We start from the raw sequence: 12964 nt of genomic DNA, 5'->3' as shown, positions 1-12964 counted from the left end.
CGCGATATTTTCAACCTTAATTTGTCATTTAAATTAGAACTTTAAATCGTATGTCGTATGATATATTTCGTAACGTCTATACAAAAAAGCCGAGGTGGGCAGATAGGACAGCGTAGCACAACAAGCACCGCTCCAAACCAAGAAATAATTTGTAATTTTATGTCGTACCACGAGCCACGAGATTATTGTTCGCCGACAACGAGCCGCCCGCCAGGCGCAAGCGAAACATTCGTCGCATCGCACGCTTGCAGCTCGTAGTCCGCGCGCCGTAAGCTCGCTGGCAGCTAGCGGTAGCCACAATTCGAAACCACGCCGAGCCGGAGCCGTGCTTGGTTTGTGTGTTTTGACCTTAAGTCCCGACATGTTATATTCATACACTAAATTTTCCATGCATTACAGCGGGTATTTTCGCCACAAATTTGTAACATTTACTAAAACTGTTTTGGCAGCCAGTGGTATACAAGCAAATCAATCAATGTATAAACAAAACACCTGTAACCAGCCGCCAGTGTTAGATGTTTTAAGACAATGATTTAATTAGGAATTAAGGATAAAAAAAGGAGTGAAAAATAATTTAATTTCGTTTATTTACTTACAATAGAACAGTTTTTTGGTAAACATTAACAGTTTTAAATTATTAAAATTTGGTCTGCTTGCTGTTCGGTGGTCGATTGAATAATACTTGACACCAGAAAACGCAATGCGATAAGACTTGAAATGACTTGTTGTATATTAGATAAACACGTTTAACAAGTTCTATAATGTAAATACATATTTCCATACATTTTCCTGTTGTAATACAAGCTATATACAGTGTGCAATATCGTGGCTAACAATTTGTTTGTGTTAGTTTCCTGAGCTACAAAAATACTGATTCAGTCAATTTAAAAGTAAAATATAATACAATTTATACACGTATTGTATATTACTGACGTCACCCTTCTTGCGTTCCGGAAAATCCTTAATAACCAGCCGGTGAGTAACGGCAGCCGTGTGTCAGCCGAAGTCTGGGTGACTGAGGTTAGTGTCTAAGTACATCTGCCATGCGTTGTTACACTAGCTAAACATTACCAGTAGACGAGTAAAGTAACGCGCGGCGTCGACAGCTATCTCCTTATCATATACACTAAATCCTTGATGAGACTAAATTTGTTTCAAGCTTTATTCAAATCTGTACTGTAATCAATATCACACTAAAATATTGAAGGATCAATTTACATTTTCATATCAAACACTTCGGCTGTATTTAATTAATTCCGTAAAATACATTACATTAATCTTAACTTCTTATTTACATTAATTAATTAAATGAAATATACATCTCTCATATTTAGCCTAACATCGAAATAAAATAATATTTGTACAAAAGCATCATAAATAGCACATACAATTGTTAAACCTAACTAAAATCTCAACGTATTACTAACCTGACTATCTTATAGTTGGCATGTTGCAAACTTTAATGATTAGAAAAACAATAATACTTGACATTAAGTGGACTCCTACAGTATGTTGCTATTTTTAATCGAAGACACGTGCAGTTCTAATTTAAAATTGAGTAATAAGATGCAACATGCTCAATCTGGAATCGAAATGAGTAGATATAAATAGCTTCATTAAATTCCTACTGTGTGACGTAGAATAGTGGAAGTCTGAATAAGAGTAATATGTCCAGATGCGTAAGGAGATGATGGTCAGAGGTACTGGCAGGTGCGCTTGTGCACGGGGGTCTTGCGTAGAGCGGCGCGCACGGCCTCCTCGAAGACCTCGTGTATGTTGACTCTCTCCAGCGCCGAGCACTCCACCAGCTGCACCGCTCTGAAACAAGTGCAGGCGCACCACTTGTTATAGCAACCTCGACTTTATCAGCACTGCCACTCCAACTGATAAGCTTCATAGAAACGCTACTATTAGGTACGTATCTATTTATGTACATGTGACGTCGTGGTAGCCCGCAGGTTTAAGACGCTCACTTCTCATGTATGAGAGTGCGGGTTTGAAGTCTACCAACGGAATGTTCCAATGTGACAACCGAGTTAATGTACTTTCTAAGATTATTAAGAAACGACTGACAAACGATGAAGGATAACATCTTGAGGCTTGTAATTTGTAATTATAAGTTTGAAATCGCGATTAATGCTCAAACCTCCGTGTGAGAAGAGACCTTTGGTCAGCAGCAACCACTTATAGGTGTTATTGAATTGATAGTAAATGTGGGTTCTTTAAAACCTTAGCTCAGTTGGCACACATTTGTAAATGAATGCAAAAGGATTATATTGATAGTTTAAAAAAAACACTATTTTTTTGCCAGTTATAATCCTATTAATATTATAAATGCAAAATTTGGTTTGTTTGTTGGTTACTCCTTCACGTCAAAACACGTTTTGAACAGGAACGGTCTTAAATAACACGTACATTTTTATCCCACGGGAACGCGGGCTAAGCCGCTGGCAGAAGCTAGTAGTTTCATAACATTAGTAGGTAATCTATTCCCTTTGTACCTAGTATGAGCAATATTACTAAAATCTACTGAGCATTAATAAAATCCTAATAATACCTAGCCCAATCTTGAGAATAGAACCAGAGACTTCGTGTTCTGTAAATCAGCTCGGCTACGGCTACTTTGTGCGTTTACTTTCGAATGTAATGCAAATACATACTTTTAACAAATTGTAGTGTGGTTAAATCGGCCGATTTATTTAACAATTGTTCCTGTGTCGTTATATCACAATACTCGTGTCACTATCAGCGAGTGATAAGAGGCGATAGCACAGCTGCCGGCGCTCGCGCACGATAACCCTTGTCACTTTTCACTTTTATGTTGTTTTAAAAAATATATTCAGTTTCATTACTATCTTTCACAGTAATTCGACTTGATAGTAGATATTGTTATACCAGGAAAATAAACTTACCTAATTTTCTTTTTTAATTTCTTTCCTTCCTGTGTAGTGACCACTGCGTTACCAGACGCTCGCAGATCGGTTTTAGTTGCTGAAATTGAAACATTTTACTCATTAAACGTTTTATAACAAGTAGGTAGATATAACCATAAAGTGTGGTGTTTTAAAATATTTACACACACATGGCACTTAAAGTATGAAGAATGCGTCTTTTGTCAGATTGTTTATTTTAATTGATCTGAGTAAACATAGTTTCGCAGTTTGACGTTGTTTGGTACGTCGAGGTGCTGCACATGTTTTTATCGCATGGCCATTCAATATATTCGATGAGACTACGTGCAAATTCCATTACTATCTATTATTTATTTATCGGTATCATTTATAAATTACCCATTATAATATGCAATTACTTAGAGAATATTTAGTCGGACAGTTAAATTCAGGGTGATTAAGCAAAGCTTGCTTTGTGTTAAATGAACAAAGCAGTAATTAAGTTCTTCCTTGTTAGCACTCATTCAGCTAATAGCCACAAATTGCTGTGCACATAATTAACAAATTTACAAAAAATATATTACGGGCGATCGCGTAAACTAACGCGTTGGTAATTAAGTACTTGCAAGTTGTGGAACTGGTTATAATGTAGAGTGCAGACAATGGAATTTTAATACTATTCTACAGCATCTCTATTTGATAACCTTTAAGCACAGGTTTCGTAGTTCCCATTCACTTGGGGTTAAGTGCACAAGGAAAACATGCCTCCACAAACTGCATTAGGTACATGCACGTATACATGCAACTCCAAATAAAAGATCTGCAGAAACTCACCAACTAATACAATGGGTACTTTTTCATTGAAGTGTTTTAATTCTGGATACCATTTGTGGATCACGTTTTCGAATGACGAACGAGTGCCCACTGAATAGCACACGAGGAAGCAGTTTGTCTGTAACAGAACAATAACATTTGAATTATTTATTCCACCATGTAAACAATAATAATGTTTGAATTATTTAAAAGCTATCTAAAATTGGAATCATTCGTCATAGCTGGAGACAATATTATTATAGCTTTAATAAGCCTACGTAGGGAGCTTTAATAAGCCTACGTACTGTGATCTGTTTGGGTAATTACATATTGTAAACTGTAAAACTAGCTTCTTTATTAATAGGTTTACGATTTTATTGATAGATTAGGTATATTTACTTTCCTTGGTTTGGTTTTGCAATTGTCTAGTGAGAGGTGCATATAATACATAATTATTATAATTAAATATAGCCATCACCGATTTTATCCCGAAGTGCAAGTAGAGGTACACCATCCAATACAACTCATTTTTCGCCAGTCGGGGTTACATACATTAAAAGTAGAGACTACCCTACCTACATGCATACAGCATACCTTGAAATATCTTAAATACAACTTTTATTCTTCTTTTAGAGAAGGGATTTACCCCTGGCTCTAGGTTAAGCATTCCTCGTGCTTACAAAAAAAATATAAAATATGGAACTTCAAATTCCGTTTTCGGTAGTCGACTAGTATCTGTGATTTTATGTATGTAGTAAGTACCTAAGTGTTAAAAAAGTAAAGACTTACGTGTGTGTAAGATAGTGGCCTTAATCGTTCATAATCCTCTTGGCCAGCAGTATCCCATAGTGCGATCTCCACTTCTTCTCCATCCACCGTGATGTGACCGACGTAATTGTCAAACCTGTAATAATATTGCAAGTTTTAACACAAAGGTTATCTTTATATATATAATTCTTCTGTAAGTGTGTATGACACTGAACTTATTAAACGACTGGACCGATATTTTGATGAAATTTTATGTGTGTGTTCAAGGGGATCTGAGAATGGTTTAGATTCACAATTTTGTCCGTTTTTTTAATATATTTTAATTTATTAGTAGTTGTTGTTTATTTTGGAATGTTTTACATTGGATCCGACAAATTTTTAAATTAAAGACGTGTATACAGGACAACGTCTGTCGGGTCCGCTAGTATTTATATAAGGTATTACAAATAGTAAATACCAACAATTTGTTTATAAGGCCCTTTTTTATGAAGGGGGACTCTGGCTTTTTGCGGAGGAAGGCTAGGGAGTGGGGATTTTTACCTCACTAAAACCACCCCCTTGGCCACCTTCAGCACCGATAGGGGGCACTGAGTTGTCTAATTACACCGGTTATGGTGCCACGGCTGTTATGGCACATCTCTAGGGAGACGTGCGTCTCTCATAAGTCTTACTATGGAAGTTGCACGGCAGCACGTGGCTACTATGCTACCGTCTTTCCTGAGGTCGCTGGATGGACACCTAGACCCCGCTCAATGCACCCGCAGCGGTATTGACGGATATTGACGCAGGCGGGATTGAGCGTTAGGCAGTTGTCCCACCAACGGCGAGTGAACGACTAACTATCGGCTATTTTCTCGCTCAAGAAACGTACAATAGATATACTTTCCGTGTAAACAAAAGAGATGCATATACAAATAGTTGATCGCTGACTGTTCACACTTCCGGCGAGTGCTCGCTTCACTAGTTTGTCGCTGAGCGACAAGAGCTATGAAAGATAACACTCGCTCGGCGACACTCGCCAAGCGATTAAAACTCACGCCGAGCGAGCAACCAGTGGTCATTTCTCTACAGTGCGTATCGTAGTGCGAGTAATCGCCCGCCTCACTCGCACACTCGCTTATAGCCGAGCTACACAAATATCAGAACTACACACTCGCTCGCCACGTCTCGCTTAACTCGTTTCTAGTTCTAGCTCTACTCGTTATCCGGAGCTGCGGACTACCTAGCGGGTTTACCGGGGCTCCGGCTCGACAAGCAGGAGTAGGAACGGGGTGGTTTTTTAGTCAGTAAGAGTCTGACACTCCCTCACCCAAGGCGAGAGAAGTCATTGGATGATTTTCCCCCTGAAAAAAACTCGTTACTCGTTCATCGTTGCCGGTGAGACAACTGCCTTAAAGTGGTTGCCTTTTTAACGCCTTCTATGAGCAGTATCGGCATCGGACCTCTCGCGATCCCACTCAGTAGCCTCCTTTTGGGACATTATATAGGCACCTATGTTCGTACCTTTTACTACTGCTCTATTGGTACACAATAATTACACATACTAACTAGGCATACCGGTCAATTATTGTAACTAAAGCTATAACATTAAACGCTAGTATTCCATAGCAATGGTTTGAGGTGGTGGACCAGAGGTGTAGGTTGGTTTACCTGCTATTGAATTTAGCAGGAGAATTGAAATATACCATTCAATGTCCACATATTGTATTTTCCTGGTTTAATTTGACGAGTAGACACCGAATTATACCACAATGTTACCTATTCAATGCTAACTCATTTTTCCTTTAAACACAGGGACACGATAAACGATGGACTTATTATCATGTTGAAGTTTTCCAAAATAAACAATCCCCGTTTTTTTGCTATTAGTTAGTACATAATACTTGGCTATGAGGAAACTGCAGCTCGGAAGATGTAATATGTAATAACCAATTCTATGACGTTAATACAAAGAACAGCAATGTCTACGTTAAGTACCCAATAAACGTAATGTGCTAGAAAATGTGTCAACGTAGAGATGGATCGCAAGGAAATCAAAGTTGCTGTAGGCGTGCGTCCAGTTTCATAAGGAGGAAGCGGCGACGTGAACATACAATACAACAATGCCACGACGTATTTGACTTTATAAATAGTGCAGCTCGCAATGCTAAGTAGGTAGGTACCTGTTCAATAATATTGGTCTGTTGGTAGCGAATACTTCTTGCAAAATTAACGTTCAAACTGTCTTGGACAGATTGCACAAGTTTGTTTTCAGTGAGAGAATCTTTGTAAGTAAGAAAACTACTATATCATGTTTTAACAGATAGGTAGATGTATAAAGATATGATATTATATATGGTACATATAAGATTATAGTTAAGATAACTAACGTTTAGTAGCATGAATAAATAACGGAACGAGCTATTGCTAACTTGGAAGTTTGTACCTACCTATGTTAAGCAACCAAAGAGGACTAACTAAATGTAGGTAGTCAGAGAGGCGTATCAACGTTCTATAGTAGTTAGGTAATATTAGTTGTAGGTTCACATTACAAAGTTAATTTAGCTTCAAGTGAGATTGGTAGAAAAGTCTTAAAACATTTATAAGCGTCAGGTAGCACTCTGGATATGGAAAACGACAAAATATGCAAGTGGCTTATCACCAAATGATTTACTGTACTCAAATGATTATGAGTAGGTATATCTTGTTTAGCACCTTACAGCGTATGATTAGTCATCATGTATAATTCTACGGTATTGTACAAATTTTAATGACGTAAGACAAATCGATTTCCTGTTTTATACGTACTTAATATTTGTAGAGTGGGTTTTATAGTATTTCTAGTCATTTTATTTTTAAATAAAATTAAGAAGATAGGTACGCACAATCTAGCTCTACCTACCTACCGTGTTGTGGTTTTAAGTTAGCTAGCTGGTAAGCATATTTAGGAATAATAAATTATGTACAATAAGTTAGTTTATAATACATATTATTTATGAGTCAGTCACGGTAAATTACCATGGATAGGCAATGATGTAAGTGTATTATACTGTGTAATAAATACTCTACGTAAAGGGAAAAATCAATAAAATCCTCATCTGACCATTGTCAGCGTGTAATAAATCCTTTTGCTGTAGTGTGTAACTGTAATTATACAGATAGGTATCTGAGCGATGATAACGATGTTACGTCGCCGACTCGCTAATTCAGAGGCTCGAACTCGCTTCGTACTTACTTTGTCGCAATCGCCCTATTGACCTAGCAGACGCCGCACCTGCCATCTCAAAACATTATTGGAAATAATTAAAATAAAATTAAATAACAACGTCACTTACACTGTGGGTACATATTCTTCTGGAAATTCATCCTTCGTGAACACGTATAGCAGGCACGTCTTGCCTACCATACCATCGCCAACCACTGTTATCTTCAGTCTTTTCGTCGTCCCCATGGTACGTGCCGCGACATCCGACAAAGTCTAGCACAATATTCACAGCAACAGACAGTAAAGTCTATTGTTTCACACTTAACTCAACCACAGCTTCTGCATGCAGCAGTCGCGCTCCACTGTTCGTCTGTAACTTGGTCCTTGAATCTTATCAGTCAGTGATGTAATGATCTTATCAATCTTATAGAAATATTAATGATAACGAAATGATTGCGGTTGAAACAAGGCGCGCGCGCACGGTTTCGCGGTCGAATGTAGAATGTTCACTGTACACGAATCACGAAGAATGAATCAGTTTAGCGCTCAACGAGTGGTCGCTTGGACGCCAAGCATTGCGGTTTCGATATTATTGTCTCGCTTGTTTGTCCGTCCGCGCGGCACTCTCGAAAAAGCCCGGACAAGACTGTTTAATTAATTCTATGAACGTATTACGTACAAACGATACCCCTGCCGTAAATAAGTGGACGTCACGTTTCTCATGGGTAATGATGTTTACGCACTATTAGTTGTCGACATTAACTTAGGTGCCTACGTATCGATTTACCTAGTATCTAGTGCTAATTATTTGATTTTGTAGAAAAAATACATTGCAGTAGTTTTATTTATCATCACGCCGTATTATGAAGTAGCCAGCCAGATGCATAGGTGGGTACTTTTACCCACCTGCGTTTTGCCAGTTTACAGGGCGCTATCGAAAGTATTTTTTGGGAAAGTTTTAAATCTTAATAATATTATGTAGGTAGCTAGGTACTTAGCCTAACCTGGGAATCAATCCCGAATTCCTTCAAGTACAGTACCTACCTATCTAAAGTCTCAGCCACGAGCCATGGCAAGATTGAAGTTTGCCTAAGTTTGCGCATCACATTAATTTTCTCATTATTTGATGCATAGTATTCGAGGGGAGAACAGATACGGAAGAGAGGTGAGTAGATATAGGGATATAATCTAGAAGATTTCATGTTTTAAATTCATTTGTCTGATTTTAAATAGGTACCTACTTACTAATACAAATACATTTAAGTTTTTTTAATAATTGATTATGTTTATGTAAAACATGCTAAAAATATATGTACCTACCTAAATAATACTATAACATATCAACTTGCTGTTCACATAAGATGTCTACATATCAAACTTGATATAATTATATCGGATATACACATTATATACATATACACCCTGCAATAAATAGAGAAAACGGAGGGCGGAAATGTGATCGTTCTTCCAATTCGGTTTGTTCACAAACATTTCAATTCTTTGTACAGAACAATTTCAAATTTTTGTACAGAACAAAAATTCATGAACATTATTATCTACTTAGCATCAAAATGTCCAAAAATGCCAAAATGAACATAACTATTTTTATTATCAACTTTTATTTGAGATTCAACCTTACAAAATTAGTAACATTTTAATTAACATTTCAGAGCTCAGCTCTTCTGTAACAATGATCACTTAGCCAGGTTTAGTTTGTACATAATTATCATTAGTTAAGTGCTATAATACTGATCATTAAGATATAATACTAATCAGTCAGTTAGTTGATAACATTATTAAATTAAAAAGATTAGTCACAGCTCATAAAGGTAACTTGAGACAAAATGTAGGAAAGTTATTTATTTTTTCCATTGTCTAGGTCGAGAGTAAATTGATCCATTCCTCTGAACAGGAGTTCTTCTTTGAGTTTGAGAACTTCTTGTAATAACATTTGATTGTTGTTCTCCAGTTTACTTATAACTTTCTTCAAATGTTTGGTGTAGTCTTCTTGTTCGGATTTCAAAGTTTTACATGCCGCATGGGATGCATTGTTAGGATGGCTGTGAACATCTGCAAAAATAGTACTATTGAGTTATGGTAAAAATGATTTTTGTTAAATGATAGACAGTTAAAAAATTATGTGTTCATACAGGATTTAGGAATTTTCTCTGCTTTTACTCCATCTATTTAAAAAAGTTTAGAATTTTACCTTTATTCCTTAGTCTATCAGTAAGCTTCTCATTTTGTAACTTGAGCCTGGTGATTTCATTATGTAGTTGTCGTTCATTAGCTTCCTTTTGTTTAGTAACTTGTAACAACTTGGCACGCATGTCAGTCAGCTTGTGTAACATTGTGTCCGATTGGTCCGATATCCTTTGTGCTGATGCAACACATGCTTTAGATTCATTTTTCTCCAAACTTATCTTGTCTTTCAACCTTCCAACTAATCCCTGTAAAATTTTATTGTATTCAAAGTTTTTTTGAACTATACAATTTAAATGTTATATTAATATTCATTTTATAATTTTATTGGTGTTATACATACATTGAGTTGTTTGTTGTTATGATCCAGGATATGATTCTGCTCTTCAAGATTAGCTGCCTTCTCCGATACATTTTTATAAGTTTGTAATAATGTCCATACAGCATTAATAAGATTGACGACGGCTTCACAACGTATGGTATTATTAATTACATCTAAGTGTGGATTAAAAATGTAATTGATATTGAGTAGCCCAAACTCCTAAAAATAAAGTGCAGGTAGACATTATAAATATTTTTATAGACAAATTAATTATTTCACTCATGCTACTGTAACTTACTTCACTGAGACCAATTAGGCACTCTTTAATATTATTGAGTGTGCAGGGTTCATAAGCAGTTGCTCTCTTATGTTTATAGTTTTGAATAAGTTCTCTAACCTCATCGTCTAAAGTTTCAAATTCTTCGACGGTAGCCATTCCTTCTTTGTACACTTTGTATACTAAAAATGTGTAGCTAGATGTATACGAAATAGAAATAAGTATTTATGTGCCACACTTAATTCGCTATTTATTTTTAGAACAGTTAAAACTTAACTGTAATTTTAAAATTTAACAAATGAAAAGCGGGAATTTTAACCAGATGTTTTTTGTTATCTTTTTTGCGTTGTTTTGTTGCTTTTCTAGTGACATCCAGCAGAGTTTACCAACTTTATAATAGCAAAACCATTGACTAATTATTCTCTTTGGTGTGAATATTGAACAACCAGTACTCTTGGTCTATGAGTTTGCTTTACGTTTAAAGTTTTTTTACAATTTGATTAAACTAAAAAGAATACAATAAACTTTATAATAATTATTATGTGTTACCTGCGTGTTACTGACTGTAAAGCACGACGATAAATCTAAAGATTAATCGTAGTGAGTTAGTCTATGTAACAATTTTTAATATTAGGAAAATTACCGATTACTACCGATAGAGTAACATTCCATAGAATAAGCGCGATCCTATAAGCCCTGCTTTATCGTTTACAAAAGGAAAGATGTAATTTTATTTCATATTCATTCATGAAGTAGTCATGATGTAGTAGATAGTTTGCAAGTTGAGAATATAAGGTTGTCAAATTAAATAACATTATGGCAATAAGTTTCTGTACGTCATTTGTCACTGCCAAAATGTAAATGTCATTCATTCAATGTCAGTAATTACGAGCTAGGGAAGCGTTGTTGTAGTTGTTGTCGAGTTGTAAAAATTAATACCAGCGTGCTCTACTTACAAATACACTGCTAATTGAATGTATTTTTAGGATTAATAATTGGTATGAAACGTAGTTTCGGAGCTATGAATTCATCCATCGAAATAAGTTCCTATCGCGATCAACACTTCAAGGTATTTTGTTTCCTTATTTCTGTGTGAAATTCGATGGTTTTTTAAAACATAGCAATAGATAGTCTATTTTTTTCAAAATTACTTTTAATGTTTCCGTTTTATATTTTCAGGGCTCCCGTAGTGAGCAAGAAAAGTTATTGAAAACGTCATCAACACTCTACGTGGGGAACCTGTCATTTTATACAACAGAAGAACAAATATACGAATTATTTTCACGATGCGGTGATATTAGAAGAGTAATAATGGGCTTAGATAAGTACAAAAAGACTCCTTGCGGATTTTGCTTTGTGGAATATTACACTAGACAAGATTCAGAAAACTGTATGAGGTTAGTATGATCTACTGAATTTGCCTTTGTGTTTTACCAGATGTACATCAATCTGAATATAAAACAAATCAACCATTTAATATTTAGTAGGTTGCTGTAACACACTCTATAATTTTCCTGTCCAGTTTGTTTGATTCCTGTCCTACATTCATTATTGGTTACTTAAAATTGTGTTTTTTTGTACAATTACTTTTCTAGAATATTCATCAGACATCTTTTCCTTAACAAACTGTGTAATCCTTCATAGTTAATTATTAAAAATGTAATTCCATAAACACCAACATTAAAGAAAGACAAGATGAAGACACAAGATCATGTGCTTATGCCAATTAATGCACGACTTTACATTATTAACACAGTTAGATGACATAAATAATAGTATAAAATTAAATACAATGCAATTAACAATATTTTGTACTTAAGTCTAATAGGTATAAAATTTAAAATTTAAAATAACACTGGTAATGGCTATTTAAATATTACAGGTACATTAATGGTACCAGACTTGACGATCGAATCATCCGTTGTGATTGGGATGCAGGATTTATCGAAGGCAGACAGTATGGGAGAGGCAAAACTGGAGGACAGGTATAGTGTTATTTTTTATATTTAATAAATTAATGTAAAATCCTTTGTATAGGATCCAGTGTATAGTATGGTGTCTCATTAATCTAGAAACACATAAGTTCAAGTTTGCTTGTACTAGTTCGAATTGAATAATTCTTTTTGTGTGTTTTTGTCCAAATATCGAGGAAGACTAAAAACACCACAATACTATCAATAGGATCTGTGTAGAGCGGGTGAACCAGGGGAGTAGCTAGTATTTCATTATGTTGCCATATTTAGTAAAAGTCTATGGATATTTTCCAGGTTCGAGACGAGTACAGAACAGATTATGACGGAGGCAGAGGTGGCTATGGAAAAATCATTGCACAAAAGATTGTTCCGGCTCCCATGGAACGTTGATAACATAATTTAAGTGATGTGAAGACCATGCTTTATTGTAAGCTCAGAACTTTAAGGAAGACTGTGAAACATGTTTTATTAGTGACTGTGTTCAATTACATCTGAGTGTGGATTAATGTATTAAATATTTTTCATCTAACCTAT

General features: G+C 35.7%; 3 protein-coding genes across 4 annotated transcripts; 1 reads left to right on the top strand and 2 right to left on the bottom strand.

Moving 5' to 3' along the window:
- Positions 1–568: 568 nt before the first annotated feature.
- Positions 569–8299, bottom strand: LOC118262411 (ras-like GTP-binding protein RhoL). Its single transcript, XM_035573734.2, has 5 exons — positions 7787–8299; positions 4494–4608; positions 3726–3843; positions 2913–2991; positions 569–1818 (listed from the first exon to the last, which is right to left on the bottom strand). Exons 1-5 carry the CDS (start codon positions 7900–7902, stop codon positions 1695–1697), a joined length of 552 nt encoding a protein of 183 aa, XP_035429627.1. The 5' UTR covers positions 7903–8299; the 3' UTR covers positions 569–1694.
- Positions 8300–9256: 957 nt separating this feature from the next.
- Positions 9257–10869, bottom strand: LOC118262410 (uncharacterized). 2 transcript variants are annotated; one of them, XM_050697186.1, is made up of 4 exons: positions 10578–10869; positions 10202–10399; positions 9866–10106; positions 9257–9726 (listed from the first exon to the last, which is right to left on the bottom strand). In XM_050697186.1, exons 1-4 carry the CDS (start codon positions 10614–10616, stop codon positions 9512–9514), a joined length of 693 nt encoding a protein of 230 aa, XP_050553143.1. In that variant the 5' UTR covers positions 10617–10869; the 3' UTR covers positions 9257–9511. The 2 variants fall into 2 exon arrangements, with proteins under 2 accessions (XP_050553143.1, XP_035429626.1); XM_035573733.2 differs by having other exon boundaries at positions 10479–10864.
- Positions 10870–11316: 447 nt separating this feature from the next.
- Positions 11317–12963, top strand: LOC118262412 (nuclear cap-binding protein subunit 2). Its single transcript, XM_035573735.2, has 4 exons — positions 11317–11526; positions 11637–11854; positions 12340–12442; positions 12725–12963. Exons 1-4 carry the CDS (start codon positions 11458–11460, stop codon positions 12818–12820), a joined length of 486 nt encoding a protein of 161 aa, XP_035429628.1. The 5' UTR covers positions 11317–11457; the 3' UTR covers positions 12821–12963.
- Position 12964: the final 1 nt, after the last annotated feature.

Source organism: Spodoptera frugiperda, chromosome 12 (genome assembly GCF_023101765.2).
Source record: "Spodoptera frugiperda isolate SF20-4 chromosome 12, AGI-APGP_CSIRO_Sfru_2.0, whole genome shotgun sequence".
NCBI lineage: Eukaryota > Metazoa > Arthropoda > Insecta > Lepidoptera > Noctuidae > Spodoptera > Spodoptera frugiperda.
The sequence above is the reverse complement of the archived record's forward strand: the minus strand, read 5'-3'. Positions and strand labels throughout refer to the sequence as shown.

Bases quoted from the DNA above. Each gene is read 5' to 3' on its own strand.
- LOC118262411 (XM_035573734.2), bottom strand. From the start codon at position 7,902: ATGGGGACGACGAAAAGACTGAAGATAACAGTGGTTGGCGATGGTATG. The intron at 3,844-4,493 runs GTAAGTCTTTAC...GTTCTGTTACAG, and splicing joins GGCCACTATCTTACACACAC to ACAAACTGCTTCCTCGTGTG. The intron at 1,819-2,912 runs GTAAGTTTATTT...CACTTGTTTCAG, and splicing joins AAATTAAAAAAGAAAATTAG to AGCGGTGCAGCTGGTGGAGT.
- LOC118262410 (XM_035573733.2), bottom strand. From the start codon at position 10,616: ATGGCTACCGTCGAAGAATTTGAAACTTTAGACGATGAGGTTAGAGAA. The intron at 10,400-10,478 runs GTAAGTTACAGT...CTTTATTTTTAG, and splicing joins GCCTAATTGGTCTCAGTGAA to GAGTTTGGGCTACTCAATAT. The intron at 10,107-10,201 runs GTATGTATAACA...AAAATTTTACAG, and splicing joins ATAACAACAAACAACTCAAT to GGATTAGTTGGAAGGTTGAA.
- LOC118262412 (XM_035573735.2), top strand. From the start codon at position 11,458: ATGAAACGTAGTTTCGGAGCTATGAATTCATCCATCGAAATAAGTTCC. The intron at 11,527-11,636 runs GTATTTTGTTTC...TTATATTTTCAG, and splicing joins ATCGCGATCAACACTTCAAG to GGCTCCCGTAGTGAGCAAGA. The intron at 12,443-12,724 runs GTATAGTGTTAT...GATATTTTCCAG, and splicing joins GAGGCAAAACTGGAGGACAG to GTTCGAGACGAGTACAGAAC.